Genomic DNA, 16,896 nt, shown 5'->3' on the forward strand with positions numbered 1-16,896 from the left:
GTAACACAGTAGTCCACCCTGCCTCTCCACTGACCTACACTCTACTGTACAGAGTAACACACTAGTCCACCCTGCCTCTCCACTGACCTACACTCTACTGTACAGAGTAACACAGTAGTCCACCCTGCCTCTCCACTGACCTACACTCCACTGTACAGAGTAACACACTAGTCCACCCTGCCTCTCCACTGACCTACACTCTACTGTACAGAGTAACACACTAGTCCACCCTGTCTCTCCACTGACCTACACTCTACTGTACAGAGTAACACAGTAGTCCACCCTGCCTCTCCACTGACCTACACTCTACTGTACAGAGTAACACACTAGTCCACCCTGCCTCTCCACTGACCTACACTCTACTGTACAGAGTAACACACTAGTCCACCCTGCCTCTCCACTGACCTACACTCTACTGTACAGAGTAACACACTAGTCCACCCTGCCTCTCCACTGACCTACACTCTACTGTACAGAGTAACACACTAGTCCACCCTGCCTCTCCACTGACCTACACTCTACTGTACAGAGTAACACACTAGTCCACCCTGCCTCTCCACTGACCTACACTCTGCTGTACAGAGTAACACACTAGTCCACCCTGCCTCTCCACTGACCTACACTCTACTGTACAGAGTAACACACTAGTCCACCCTACCTCTCCACTGACCTACACTCTACTGTACAGAGTAACACAGTAGTCCACCCTGCCTCTCCACTGACCTACACTCTACTGTACAGAGTAACACACTAGTCCACCCTGCCTCTCCACTGACCTACACTCTACTGTACAGAGTAACACACTAGTCCACCCTGCCTCTCCACTGACCTACACTCTACTGTACAGAGTAACACAGTAGTCCACCCTACCTCTCCACTGACCTACACTCTACTGTACAGAGTAACACACTAGTCCACCCTGCCTCTCCACTGACCTACACTCTACTGTACAGAGTAACACACTAGTCCACCCTGCCTCTCCACTGACCTACACTCTACTGTACAGAGTAACACACTAGTCCACCCTGCCTCTCCACTGACCTACACTCTACTGTACAGAGTAACACACTAGTCCACCCTGCCTCTCCACTGACCTACACTCTACTGTACAGAGTAACACACTAGTCCACCCTGCCTCTCCACTGACCTACACTCTACTGTACAGAGTAACACACTAGTCCACCCTGCCTCTCCACTGACCTTCACTCTACTGTACAGAGTAACACAGTAGTCCACCCTGCCTCTCCACTGACCTACACTCTACTGTACAGAGTAACACACTAGTCCACCCTGCCTCTCTACTGACCTACACTCTACTGTACAGAGTAACACACTAGTCCACCCTGCCTCTCTACTGACCTACACTCTACTGTACAGAGTAACACAGTAGTCCACCCTGCCCCTCCACTGTACAGAGTAACACAGTAGTCCACCCTACCTCTCCACTGACCTACACTCTACTGTACAGAGTAACACAGTAGTACACAGAGGACAAGCCTAGTACCTGGATAGATAAAACCTAGAATCTAGAAGCAGACAGACAGGTTGTCAGCCCAATAAAGATCACAGGCAATTCACTTTCATATGTTTTCCAGCTCCAATGTCACAGTTGGTTTGAGATGGAGGGATACTATAGACCTGCATGTGGATGGAGACAGTATGGTTTGAGATGGAGGGATACTATAGACCTGCATGTGGATGGAGACAGTATGGTTTGAGATGGAGGGATACTATAGACCTGCATGTGGATGGAGACAGTATGGTTTGAGATGGAGGGATACTATAGACCTGCATGTGGATGGAGACAGTATGGTTTGAGATGGAGGGATACTATAGACCTGCATGTGGATGGAGACAGTATGGTTTGAGATGGAGGGATACTATAGACCTGCATGTGGATGGAGACAGTATGGTTTGAGATGGAGGGATACTATAGACCTGCATGTGGATGGAGACAGTATGGTTTGAGATGGAGGGATACTATAGACCTGCATGTGGATGGAGACAGTATGGTTTGAGATGGAGGGATACTATAGACCTGCATGTGGATGGAGACAGTATGGTTTGAGATGGAGGGATACTATAGACCTGCATGTGGATGGAGACAGTATGGTTTGAGATGGAGGGATACTATAGACCTGCATGTGGATGGAGACAGTATGGTTTGAGATGGAGGGATACTATAGACCTGCATGTGGATGGAGACAGTATGGTTTGAGATGGAGGGATACTATAGACCTGCATGTGGATGGAGACAGTATGGTTTGAGATGGAGGGATACTATAGACCTGCATGTGGATGGAGACAGTATGGTTTGAGATGGAGGGATACTATAGACCTGCATGTGGATGGAGACAGTATGGTTTGAGATGGAGGGATACTATAGACCTGCATGTGGATGGAGACAGTATGGTTTGAGATGGAGGGATACTATAGACCTGCATGTGGATGGAGACAGTATGGTTTGAGATGGAGGGATACTATAGACCTGCATGTGGATGGAGACAGTATGGTTTGAGATGGAGGGATACTATAAACCTGCATGTGGATGGAGACAGTATGGTTTGAGATGGAGGGATACTATAGACCTGCATGTGGATGGAGACAGTATGGTTTGAGATGGAGGGATACTATAGACCTGCATGTGGATGGAGACAGTATGGTTTGAGATGGAGGGATACTATAGACCTGCATGTGGATGGAGACAGTATGGTTTGAGATGGAGGGATACTATAGACCTGCATGTGGATGGAGACAGTATGGTTTGAGATGGAGGGATACTATAGACCTGCATGTGGATGGAGACAGTATGGTTTGAGATGGAGGGATACTATAGACCTGCATGTGGATGGAGACAGTATGGTTTGAGATGGAGGGATACTATAGACCTGCATGTGGATGGAGACAGTATGGTTTGAGATGGAGGGATACTATAGACCTGCATGTGGATGGAGACAGTATGGTTTGAGATGGAGGGATACTATAGACCTGCATGTGGATGGAGACAGTATGGTTTGAGATGGAGGGATACTATAGACCTGCATGTGGATGGAAAGGGTGTTCTATAGTCGTTATTGAGCTTGGTTTATGACGTGGGAGGGGTTTTCAATATTACTTACATGAAACATGAATGAATGTGAAAGCAACATCCGGGTACTCATGCAGTGTGTGCTACCCATATACACCAATAAACTGCAATACATGATACGAAGATTACTGTGGAATTCACATGACATCTTGGAAAAAGGTCCGAACACCAAAACATTTAATAAAACAGGGAAACTTTGCAAACAGTACAGAAATATGTTCCTCTTTAGAAATCAATTCTATAGACTACTCCAACGTGTCAGTGGACCTGTATTAGAGAAGCATATAGAAGGTTAATATATCAATCATACCGACACATTTTGGTGAGGATTTGTCCAAACAAAGTGTCATCTGGTCAGAGCAAAAAAACATTTATGCATATCAGATAATACTGATAAAACAATCTCTGTAGTCATGACAACCATCACCATTGACCATCATATGAGCTATGCCAATTTGCTCATGAGACAGGAAAATGGCAATTCCAAGCTCAAGAGATATTCCACAACTTCGATGAACCTGACAACTTGGGACCAAACACACTAACAGCTGTCATGTGAAACACAGGATGTGTCAAATGCCTTGTAGGCTCCTGTACTGTTCTATAATCTAGGTTCCTCTGCTTCTCCCTGTACCTCATCCTCCTCGGTCAATACTAATTCAATTTTTCTATAGCAGGGAATCCCCTGGCTGCCTCTTGGCAAGGCTTCTGATATGAGTGTGTGTGTGTGTGTGTGCGTGTGTGTGTGTGTGTGATGAAGCAGAACACAGTGTTAAAGCAGAGGGAGTTGAGACAGTGTTAACCATTTAAATCATTTCTATATATTTCAGCTGAGACAAACAGAATATTTTGAAAACTTCCATCATTCATATTCCATTATATGCAGGACCATTTTGGAGTTCCAGATTTGATGATCAAGTGAAAACTCTGTAATATACGGTTCTACAAAACAATGCAATTTCTTAAAGATTGCTTGGTTAATGTTTAATGCACACAAGATGATTCCCACACACTGCTGCTTGTCTGCGTCATCTCGAGCCTCCAAGTCACATGGCAGCCATTTTGGGCCGAACAGAAGCCGCTTGAGTGTCCATGCCGACAGACCCGCTATCCAAACTTCATCTGTTCCTGGACAACAGCCGTTACAGGACACGAAGACATTCACTCTACAGTCAATATTAGATGCACTAAATAAAATCAATAATGATTGTCCACAGAGAGAAATGGCGAGATATGGAAAGAGGTCTGGGGCCGGTTTGGGTCCATATGTAGTCCAGTGATAAGGCAAGGAGTCAGTGATTATATCTATCATTTAAATTGGTATCGATATTTCCTAAATACCTTGACCAGAGGTATTCTAGCCTCTCTGTAAATGCACTCAGCACCATGACTATCTGAGAGGCTGATACAGACAGAGTGCAAGGCCTCTCTCTCTCACCCTCTCCACCCAAAATAACTCATTTACAACAGTGTGTGTGTTTATCCACCTCAATTGCTTGCTGCAGGTTTAATGTTTTTTGTTTGGCAGCTCGTTTACATAAGATTTCCTTCAGAGGGGTAATACAGCCGTCTCTAGCCGGCTGGCTCCTCGCAGTACTGTGGATTACACACACACACCCCTCGACGGTGCTCCAATTCAATACAAAAATTCACATTTGAATGGATTTGTTAGAATGATTTACAAATTGAGGCCAGGTAGAGTAATGTTTACAGACAGACAGACATGGCAGTCACAGTACAATACAAGTCTCTGGTCTACACCCTCCCTCCAAAAACACATCCTCTGACACTTTGTCATACCTAAATTAACTACAAGTTGAAACCAAACGACCCATTTATATTATACTCTGTCATAGAACAGGCCTTTCCTTATCACTGTCTGAGACCTGGGGTTGGTCCTCCCAGTTAGGCCTTTCCTTATCACTGTCTGAGACCTGGGTTGGTCCTCCCAGTTAGGCCTTTCCTTATCACTGGTCTGAGACCTGGGGTTGGTCCTCCCAGTTAGGCCTTTCCTTATCACTGTCTGAGACCTGGGTTGGTCCTCCCAGTTAGGCCTTTCCTTATCACTGTCTGAGACCTGGGTTGGTCCTCCCAGTTAGGCCTTTCCTTATCACTGTCTGAGACCTGGGTTGGTCCTCCCAGTTAGGCCTTTCCTTATCACTGTCTGAGACCTGGGTTGGTCCTCCCAGTTAGGCCTTTCCTTATCACTGTCTGAGACCTGGGGTTTTCCTCCCAGTTAGGCCTTTCATCATCAGTTCTCAGTAGGAGGAAGTTCACATGCAGGGAGAAAGGTCCTTGCTTGTTGAAAAACAAACCATTTTGTCTGCCATGTGCTACAGTATCTCGCTACTTTATTGAAAAAGGAAAACCTAGAAAATAACCCTTTATGAAATGTCTCTGTTTTAGGAGAGTGTGTCCTGTTTTGAAAGCTTAAAGGATAGACTTCCTGTGACGGCGTCCTGTGACTGAGTGTTGGTCTTTCCAGTAATGGGTTGTAGCTCAGCCCTGCTCTGGTGACGGAAACACACACAACCCTGAACACATGCACCCAAGAAACAAGTTCACAGACTAGGACACACACCCTGACAGAGTCATTGTTCTACTGAAATTAACTTTAGTGCAGCACAATGGGCCGAAACATTGATTCAGCCTGCGACAAATGACTGGAATCACTGCAACACATTGTTTTGTACACAACTACAGAGTCAGACTGCCTACTGGTACACACACAAACACACAACATAAAGCACAATGTTTCCTACGTCAGGCAAGACAACGCATGAGCATCATCAACACAGATAGGAGAGGGAGAGAGAGAGATGAAGGGATGGTGTTAGCAGGACAGGGAATAGAGTGGAAATTACCACACTTTAGTCTTGTTGATTATAGTTCACAGCTTCTTCATGTTAATCATTTACCAGGGGAGGACTGAGATTATCACTGAGCTAGGCACACAGCGGAGACACACACACACAGGAGAGAGAGGAAAGAGAAACGCACAGGAATATGAGAGAGAAACAAGTCTACTGGTGCAATCATAACTCCCCTGATTAGGCCCAATTACACAGACACTCACCACTGTCAGCTTTCCATTCAGTGTCTACAGTACAGTACATGAACCCAGGTACATGATGAATATTACAGACAGTGTCAGCTTTCCATCCAGTGTCTACAGTACATGAACCCAGGTACATGATGAATATTACAGACACTGTCAGCTTTCCATTCAGTGTCTACAGTACAGTACATGAACCCAGGTACATGATGAATATTACACAGAGGAGCTGTAAAATAATCAAATGCATTTTCAATAAAGAAACCAACATAAATACTAATGTAATAGCTTCTACTCCAGGTGAACTGGTACTCCTTACATATACAGTAAGTGTCCAAACTTGTTGAGGGAAAATAATCCTGCAACAACAGGAAATGTGAATTAGAATGAAATGGACATCTTCATAGAGGTTGATACATTTTTCATAAGGGAAGGGAAAATCTAGTCTGAAATTTCAATCCACAAATACACTACTAGTTTTAAATGTAAGCTGTCGCCCCTGGAGGACAGAGAGGGGTGTGTAAAGGAGGAGGACTGAAGGGTGTTAGCGTGTGTAAAGGAGGAGAGGGTGAGCGAACCGAGAACAGGGGATAAAGGAGCAGATGCTCCATATCGCTGTCTCTGTTTGGTGTATGAAAACCAAAATGGCAGAACCAAGCATGTGGCAGAACGAGTAGAGGCCAGGCCTATGTACAGACATGCATGGTCACCTGCGTAGTAAACTAGTTTGGAGCCACAGATTCTTCAAGGTAAAGCAAATCCCATGAGTGGAGTCTAAATCCACAGCAGAGAACTAGCCCCAGCCTGCTACACACTGGGACAGAAAGCTGCATACTATACTGTAGCTACGCACTCACCACTAAATTAACTTAGGTTTTTAACAGTTGTTTTATTTCACCTTTATTTAAACCAGGAAGTACCACAGAGATCGAAAATGTGGAGCCCTGGTCAATGAGACAGCTCCTGTAGAAAACAATCATTCAGGATATAAAATGACAACAAAACAAATCTACATTTCTAACTCTCCTGCTGTAAATCTTTGATTTAGACTAGAGCCAGATACACTTCAATAACTTAAATCACTTCTTTAATCATTTTTTAAATAACGTTCAATTACTAAGCAATTACTCTTATTGCATTTAAATGTGTGTAATGCTTAAAATGACACGTTTATAATTGTTAATAAATGTGAATAGTCATTTATTAACAAGACATACTATGTAAATTAGTTTATTAATACATATTCATGAACGTTTTATAAAGTGCAGTACATGAGTCTGCTAGCTAATTGTGCAGCAGTAATATATTACAGCAGCCAGGCTATAGTCTTTGTTCCAGACATTTTAACTAGATGGCTGACTTTATAAACCCCTGTTCACACATCACTGCTTCTAGTTCATTAAAACTATAAATCCGGATTTCTATGGGAAAAGGTGACAAGCCAGGGTCCTAAATCATCTATATTAACAGCAGCCTGCTGTGTGTTGTGACTGTAGGAGCCTGGTGTTAATGTTAAATGTCAGCTGTCGCCCCTCTCGGTCCTCCACTAGACCCTCACTGCAGTAGGATGACGCCACTAGACACTGATATCGGGTCAGTTATGTTGTTCAGCCTTAATGATTAAGGATCGGGTTTGGGGAGGGTGAGCTGATCCTAGGTATGTGGTTAAGAAAGCACTGTGGTGTGGTAAATTGCAGAGACAGAGGGAGGCAGTGGTCGCTTGGCCAGGTTTATGGGCCTTGGGACGGCCTATAGCTTCTCAACAGCAGCTCAGGGAAAATGGCTGAACCTAAACTAATCACACAGCCAATATCCTGCTCTGGACAGAGAGAGAGAGAGGAGAGGGCAGGGGAGAGAAGGAGGAGGGAGAAGAGGGAGGTGCAGGAGAGTGGGCATGAGAGCAACAACACACACACACTCTGGCCCCTGGGGACCCTGTCCTGGGTGCAGTATCACAGACACACTGATGGGTTTCTGATTGGGTGGTGGTGCAGCAGAAAGTGTTTTCCTTGCCACAGAGTGTGACCCTTCCAGCTTCCCCTGAGAGAGAGAGGGGTGCAGCGGTGTTTCCCAAGCAATTTTAGGTGGTTCACAATTCCAGGGCCCCGTTCCAAATAGTTATAAAACTCTTCCTTCATTCCTTGAGGAATTTATATTTAATTGGTGAAAACAGTCATCCAATCACATACATGCAGGTCAGATTTCCTCAGGGAAGGGAGGAAGTATGCATTTTAGAACATTTGGAAGTGCCATCCACGTCAAAATATTTAGGTTAGGTTTAAGGGATACTTTGGGATTTTGGCAATAGGTTTGGTTTGGGCGGTATCCAGATTTTCATAACATCATTGCGTCCTTCTCTCATCCAGGGATTTACGCTATTACCGGCTAAGTACACAATGGGGCGCCACAAAGGGGAAAAAAGCCCATTAGGCGTCTATTACCAGAATACTGACAAAATTAGCACAAGTAATAGCTAATTTCCATGGAAGCTGTTAGCTAAATATATGCAAAGACAGGAAATCCAGCTCATCAGGATATACATATATTGGTAAGCGCTAACAAATATAATTGTTGATGAGTTTGGACATTTACAAGAGAATGATTCCCCGTCTCCTCCTTAATTCAGCCACTTACTAGATAACTAGCAAGTTCAACTTAGGGGTTGTGTTTTCTGCGTTTTTCACCACAACAACAAAAAGATAAAACGCATAAAATAATATCTTGCAGACTTTTATGAACGCAGATCTAAAATTATTCTTATTCAAATTGCACTCCTCCACTCAGATGGGAATTCACAAACAGGCCTTCTATCAGCAGACAGCACTCAGACTTAGCTGCTTTTCTCCGGTAGCCTACTTTCTGGTAAAATGCAAGATTAACTTTAAGCAAAACATCAGCAAATGTTGCTACATTCTTTCTATGATAAACATTAGAAATGTGATGGCCATGAATCGTTTAAAAAAAAAAAAACTCACTTTTTCATTGTAAGCTAATTTCCTTGTGCGGCTGCCAGCCGAGTAGCATTGCACTCCTGACAAATGTGTTGCATCAATACATTTTTTGCGAAGGAAAACAATACTTGCTCGCCCCTGATCACTCTTTGGAAGCAGAAAAACCTTTACTTTCAATATAAAACACAACGCCTGTCAATAGACAACTGGACACACCTGCTCCCGCTATCTCCTGTTGTGCTGTTAACAAACACCTGACTGGCTCAACTGTTCTGGGGAACTACGGTGACCTTTATAATGGGAAATAATGAAGAACGGTGAAATGAAGAAAGCGATCTGCTTAATCTCCTGACATATTGCACATGTTGACTGCAGGTATTTACTTCAATTAGCTACAAATACTAAAATGTATTGAAAAACTATTTCCAAATACCCCAGTACATTGTATACCGCTCAAACCTAATGAGGCCCTTTATCTACTTCCCCAGAGTCAGATGAACTTGTGGATACCATTCTTATATCTCCACGTGCAGTTTGAATGAAGTTGCTAACTAGCGTTAATTTCAGCATTGGCTCGTGAAACTAACTCCAACCTACTGGATGCAGATACATTATAAATTGTAAAAATTCTGAAGTATCCCTTTCAGGCCAATCAGATCAGTGATTGATGAACACAGCCCTGTATGTTGCTGGGGCCCCATGCTTCCTACATATAAATCACTACCACAACATGGCTAGACAAGTGAACGCAAGGATTTCCACTAGAGAACTAACAGTCTTGTCAGAGCAGGGATCAATACCTCAACTAACACAGTCATGTCAGAGCAGGGATCATTAGCTCAACTAACACAGTCATGTCAGAGCAGGGATCATTACCTCAACTAACACAGTCATGTCAGAGCAGGGATCATTACCTCTACTAACACAGTCATGTCAGAGCAGGGATCATTACCTCAACTAACACAGTCATGTCAGAGCAGGGATCATTACCTCTACTAACACAGTCATGTCAGAGCAGGGATCATTACCTCTACTAACACAGTCATGTCAGAGCAGGGATCATTACCTCAACACAGTCATGTCAGAGCAGTGATCATGACCTCAACTAACAGTCATGTCAGAGCAGGGATCATTACCTCAACTAACAGTCATGTCAGAGCAGTGATCATGACCTCAACTAACAGTCATGTCAGAGCAGTGATCATTACCTCAACTAACAGTCATGTCAGAGCAGGGACCATTACCTCAACTAACACGGTCATGTCAGAGCAGTGATCATTACCTCAACTAACACAGTCATGTCAGAGCAGTGATCATTACCTCAACACAGTCATGTCAGAGCAGTGATCATTACCTCAACACAGTCATGTCAGAGCAGTGATCATTACCTCAACACAGTCATGTCAGAGCAGTGATCATTACCTCAACACCGTCATGTCAGAGCAGTGATCATTACCTCAACTAACAGTCATGTCAAAGCAGGGATCATTACCTCAACTAACACAGTCATGTCAGAGCAGTGATCATTACCTCAACTAACACAGTCATGTCAGAGCAGTGATCATTACCTCAACTAACAGTCATGTCAGAGCAGGGATCATTACCTCAACTAACACAGTCATGTCAGAGCAGGGATCATTACCTCAACTAACACAGTCATGTCATGTCAGAGCAGGGATCATTACCTCAACTAACACAGTCATGTCAGAGCAGTGATCATTACCTCAACTAACACAGTCATGTCAGAGCAGTGATCATTACCTCAACAGTCATGTCAGAGCAGTGATCATTACCTCAACAGTCATGTCAGAGCAGGGATCATTACCTCAACTAACACAGTCATGTCAGAGCAGTGATCATTACCTCAACTAACACAGTCATGTCAGAGCAGTGATAATTACCTCAACTAACACAGTCATGTCAGAGCAGGGATCATTACCTCAACTAACACAGTCATGTCAGAGCAGGGATCATTACCTCAACTAACAGTCATGTCAGAGCAGTGATCATTACCTCAACTAACACAGTCATGTCAGAGCAGGGATCATTACCTCAACTAACACAGTCATGTCAGAGCAGGGATCATTACCTCTACTAACACAGTCTTGTCAGAGCAGGGATCATTACCTCTACTAACACAGTCATGTCAGAGCAGTGATCATTACCTCAACTAACACAGTCATGTCAGAGCAGGGATCATTACCTCAACAGTCATGTCAGAGCAGTGATCATTACCTCAACACAGTCATGTCAGAGCAGTGATCATTACCTCAACACAGTCATGTCAGAGCAGGGATCATTACCTCAACTAACACAGTCATGTCAGAGCAGGGATCATTACCTCAACAGTCATGTCAGAGCAGTGATCATTACCTCAACACAGTCATGTCAGAGCAGGGATCATTACCTCAACTAACACAGTCATGTCAGAGCAGGGATCATTACCTCAACAGTCATGTCAGAGCAGTGATCATTACCTCAACACAGTCATGTCAGAGCAGGGATCATTACCTCAATGAAGGAAGGAGGGAAGAAGACATCTGTAAAGTATTGATTCAAACTAGGTCTATTGCTTTGCCTCTTTAAAAAGAAGAAGTGCTGCACACTCTAGGAGCTCAGATGCAGTCATTTATTACCCATGTTTCAACAGCCAGGCTGTCTTCACCAGGGTATGATGAAGACGAGCAGTGGGTTATGCATTAGTAAAGGACTGGGTAATGTGGGTGGGTTGGAGAAGCTGTCAGCACAACTTGACTCATGCCTGTTGACCTGCATGGGCAGCCATCACCGTTTGAAAGGTTAGTTCTTGCATAACCGTGCAGGTGAGCATGTCAATACAGGTAAAAGCAGGGTTGGATGTTTGACATGAATGTAGGAAGGAGAAGTACTGACTCTTGTTATAGTTAGACCTATCACACAGTTCAGTTTAGGGCACCACAGGGTTGGATGTTTGACATGAATGTAGGAAGGAGAAGTCCTGACTCCTGTTATAGTTAGACCTATCACACAGTTCAGTTAGGACACCACAGGGTTGGATGTTTGACATGAATGTAGGAAGGAGAAGTCCTGACTCCTGTTATAGTTAGACCTATCACACAGTTCAGTTAGGGCACCACAGGGTTGGATGTTTGACATGAATGTAGGAAGGAGAAGTCCTGACTCCTGTTATAGTTAAGACCTATCACACAGTTCAGTTAGGGCACCACAGGGTTGGATGTTTGACATGAATGTAGGAAGGAGAAGTCCTGACTCCTGTTATAGTTAAGACCTATCACACAGTTCAGTTAGGACACCACAGGGTTGGATGTTTGACATGAATGTAGGAAGGAGAAGTCCTGACTCCTGTTATAGTTAGACCTATCACACAGTTCAGTTAGGGCACCACAGGGTTGGATGTTTGACATGAATGTAGGAAGGAGAAGTCCTGACTCCTGTTATAGTTAAGACCTATCACACAGTTCAGTTAGGGCACCACAGGGTTGGAGTTTGAACATTGCCCAATCTCAATGTGCTACAAGTTCACTCAAAGTGGACTAATATGCATAAACACCATGGTGTTGTCTTGTCTGTGCAGTAGGCTAATGCAAAAGGACGTGTGCTACTCATGCAGAAACGTGAGATAATGGGAGAGTGAAGCTCATGGACTTGTTCCAAATGAGCAATGCATAAACTCTACCAAATGAACAATCCCTAAACTATTCTCTCCAGCTTCAGAGCAGCGGGGAGGATTCCCTGGTTGTTCTAGAAACACTTAGCTCACCTAGTGTTGGTGGAGTTCCAGTAGACGACGTGTCTCTTGGCCGACGCTGTGCACGCGATGTTGAGCAGGAAAACGGTAGTTCTCCAAACCGTGACAGCTCCCGGACTCCAACCGCACGCCATCACGGTTAGCGGGCGAGGCAGGCGACCCACGGAAAGACAGCACGAGGGGACCGGGTGGGAGTGGTTGGTTGAAAGAATTCCGTGACAGGTAGAACTAGTGGCCCCGGTTAACGCAGAGTAGAATCACCTTTATTGACGCAATATTCCCGTTCAAACGTTCTCAAACTAAGTCACCAAAATACCTTCCTTTCGGGGTACATCCTATGTGGAAGCCGTTGTTGCATGGTGAATAAAGTCAAACGATGGAGAGACTCCTCAAAAGCTGAACACAAAGTCAGATAGTTTGGTAAAGTTGCTGCCTGATACTGAAAAGGATAGCCTCCTTTATTCTGCTGCGGCACAACTTATTTCCTTATGTCAAAAATACACTTTTAAAAGTACACTAACTTACCGAGTATATGCCTAAAGTTAACTTGCAAGTTGTTGATAATCACCTGCTGAACTATGAGTATGCTAGGTTAAAATATCAGCGTTTTCCGAATTAGAGTTGAAATCAGTTGATAGGTGTCAGTGGGTCCTGTCTGGAGCGCTGTGATTTGGGTTAGGAGGGGCACAGGCGAGAGGGCCATGGGCGAGGGAGGACCCAGGAAACTTTCAACCAATCAGTGGAACGCATGGGCGGTGTCAACATTCCATAGTTTTTTAGAGGTGTGAGGTGCGCCGACTTGAGTTAAATGAGGGTGTGGTGCATCAAATAAGTCTTCCTCTCCTCTTCTTCCCTTAAGAGTATGGACAGCAGAAGGCAAAGAAAGTGCAAAATGATATGAAAGAACACGAATAGACCATCTGGCATTCCTGTCAAAAGACTTACAGTACTTAAAGTTGGGTCTTACCCCAGACACCCATGTCTGGTCTGGAGCATGAAGTCATGAGCTCTACTGGTTGGCTACTGCTTTAGCAACCTAGTGGTGCCAAAAACACTGTGCCCCTATCCACAGATATCTCAGAGGAGAAGTACTGATCTAGGATCTGTCCATATAAATAAAAGTTCAAACTGATCTTAGATAAGCACTCCTACTCTGAGATGCTTTGTGGATATGGGCCCAGGTCTTCCGTAGAAATACCATGTAAATTATGATCGCCAGAATGGGCCAAAAATGTTTTCAGTTGGCCGTTTTGGCCTTTAAAAATAGTTTATTATAATCAAGTTCAATCCTGACATTGAATTATTTGAAAGTACGCTACAAATGGAGATATTTACAGTGGGGCAAAAAAGTATTTAGTCAGCCACCAATTGTGCAAGTTCTCCCACTTAAAAAGATGAGAGAGGCCTGTAATAAGGAGCCTCTTGAAGAAGAAGTTACAGGTCTGTGAGAGCCAGAAATCTTGCTTGTTTGTAGGTGACCAAATACTTATTTTCCACCCTAATTTGCAAATACATTCATAAAAAATCCTACAATGTGATTTTCTGGAGTTTTTTTCTCATTTTGTCTGTCATAGTTGAAGTGTACCTATGATGAAAATTACAGGCCTCTCTCATATTTTAAGTGGGAGAACTTGCACAACTGGTGGCTGGCTAAATACTTTTTTCTCCCACTGTAGTTAAATAGTGATTCTGATTCCATTCTGACTACTAAATTAGTCACACAGAACCATGTGCCAACACAGACCAATCCACGCTCTTTGCACGTGCACCTAAGGGGGTGTGGTGTGCTATCCAAATGAGAGGGCGGAGTCAACGAGCCTGTCAAGATGAGATGGACGGGCTGACCAATGTCTGAGGGGCTGAGAGAGGATGACAGAAGATGGCCGTGGAGATGGAGGGGCTGAACAATCTCTAAGGGGCTGAGAGAGGATGACAGAGGATGGCTGTGGAGATGGAGGGGCTGAACAATCTCTGAGGGGCTGAGAGAGGATGACAGAGGATGGCTGTGGAGATGGAGGGGCTGAACAATCTCTGAGGGGCTGAGAGAGGATGACAGAGGATGGCCGTGGAGATGGAGGGGCTGAACAATCTCTGAGGGGCTGAGAGAGGATGACAGAGGATGGCTGTGGAGATGGAGGGGCTGAACAATCTCTGAGGGGCTGAGAGAGGATGACAGAGGATGGCTGTGGAGATGGAGGGGCTGAACAATCTCTGAGGGGCTGAGAGAGGATGACAGAGGATGGCCGTGGAGATGGAGGGGCTGAGAGAGGATGACAGAGGATGGCCGTGGAGATGGAGGGGCTGAGAGAGGATGACAGAGGATGGCTGTGGAGATGGAGGGGCTGAACAATGTCTGAGGGGCTGAGAGAGGATGACAGAGGATGGCTGTGGAGATGGAGGGGCTGAACAATCTCTGAGGGGCTGAGAGAGGATGACAGAGGATGGCTGTGGAGATGGAGGGGCTGAACAATCTCTGAGGGGCTGAGAGAGGATGACAGAGGATGGCCGTGGAGATGGAGGGGCTGAGAGAGGATGACAGAGGATGGCTGTGGAGATGGAGGGGCTGACCAATGTCTGAGGGGCTGAGAGAGGATGACAGAGGATGGCTGTGGAGATGGAGGGGCTGAGAGAGGATGACAGAGGATGGCTGTGGAGATGGAGGATTGGCTCACACTATGTTTGAAATAATTGAATAGATTTTAAATTCTAAACTCCGGTGTATGTCTGAGGTTATTCTTTATGATGACAAAATGACACAGTTCCAGAAATGATAAAGATATTCTACAAACATAAACAAACATAGAATCGAGATGAAATAATTTAGAATTTATATATATAGTCCCCTTTTTAGGTTTTACAGAGAGTCACCATGCTAGCATGTCTTGCATTTAACTGTGCTGATCGTCACTCCAAACCAGCATGTCCTGCATTTAACTGTACTGATCGTCACTCCAAACCAGCATGTCCTGCATTTAACTGTACTGATCGTCACTCCAAACCAGCATGTCCTGCATTTAACTGTACTGATCGTCACTCCAAAACAGCATGTCCTGCATTGAACTGTACTAATCGTCACTTCAAACCAGCATGTCCTGCATTTAACTGTACTAATCGTCACTCCAAACCAGCATGTCCTGCATTTAACTGTACTAATCGTCACTCCAAACCAGCATGTCCTGCATTTAACTGTACTGATCGTCACTTCAAACCAGCATGTCCTGCATTTAACTGTACTAATCGTCACTCCAAACCAGCATGTCCTGCATTTAACTGTACTAATCGTCACTCCAAACCAGCATGTCCTGCATTTAAATGTACTGATCGTCACTCCAAACCAGCATGTCCTGCATTTAACTGTACTAATCGTCACTCCAAACCAGCATGTCCTGCATTTAACTGTACTGATCGTCACTCCAAACCAGCATGTCCTGCATTTAACTGTACTGATCGTCACTCCAAATCAGCATGTCCTGCATTTAACTGTACTAATCGTCACTCCAAACCAGCATGTCCTGCATTTAACTGTACTGATTGTCACTCCAAACCAGCATGTCCTGCATTTAACTGTACTAATCGTCACTTCAAACCAGCATGTCCTGCATTTAACTGTACTGATCGTCACTCCAAACCAGCATGTCCTGCATTTAACTGTACTGATCGTCACTCCAAACCAGCATGTCCTGCATTTAACTGTACTGATCGTCACTCCAAACCAGCATGTCCTGCATTTAACTGTACTGATCGTCACTCCAAACCAGCATGTCCTGCATTTAACTGTACTAATCGTCACTTCAAACCAGCATGTCCTGCATTTAACTGTACTGATCGTCACTCCAAACCAGCATGTCCTGCATTTAACTGTACTGATCGTCACTCCAAACCAGCATGTCCTGCATTTAACTGTACTGATCGTCACTCCAAACCAGCATGTCCTGCATTTAACTGTACTAATCGTCACTCCAAACCAGCATGTCCTGCATTTAACTGTACTAATCGTCACTCCAAACCAGCATGTCCTGCATTTAACTGTACTGATCGTCACTCCAAACCAGCA

General features: G+C 44.5%; 1 protein-coding gene across 5 annotated transcripts in view; it reads right to left on the reverse strand.

Moving 5' to 3' along the window:
• si:dkey-246i14.3 (ephrin A4) overlaps positions 1-13,530 on the reverse strand; it is a 96,264-nt gene extending 82,734 nt beyond the window's left edge. For 2 of the 5 annotated variants that reach the window (XM_090223762.1, XM_090223769.1), the window contains exon 1: positions 12,855-13,509. In XM_090223762.1, the coding sequence (XP_090079888.1) occupies positions 12,855-12,976 (122 nt within the window). In that variant the 5' untranslated portion in view covers positions 12,977-13,509. Of the gene's footprint in view, positions 1-12,854 lie in introns of all 5 variants that reach the window. The other 3 variants (XM_036967597.2, XM_036967618.2, XM_036967607.2) reach the window with 3 other exon arrangements.
• Positions 13,531-16,896: the final 3,366 nt, after the last annotated feature.

This window comes from Oncorhynchus mykiss, chromosome 3 (genome assembly GCF_057628025.1).
Source record: "Oncorhynchus mykiss isolate SJ-2025 chromosome 3, ASM5762802v1, whole genome shotgun sequence".
NCBI lineage: Eukaryota > Metazoa > Chordata > Actinopteri > Salmoniformes > Salmonidae > Oncorhynchus > Oncorhynchus mykiss.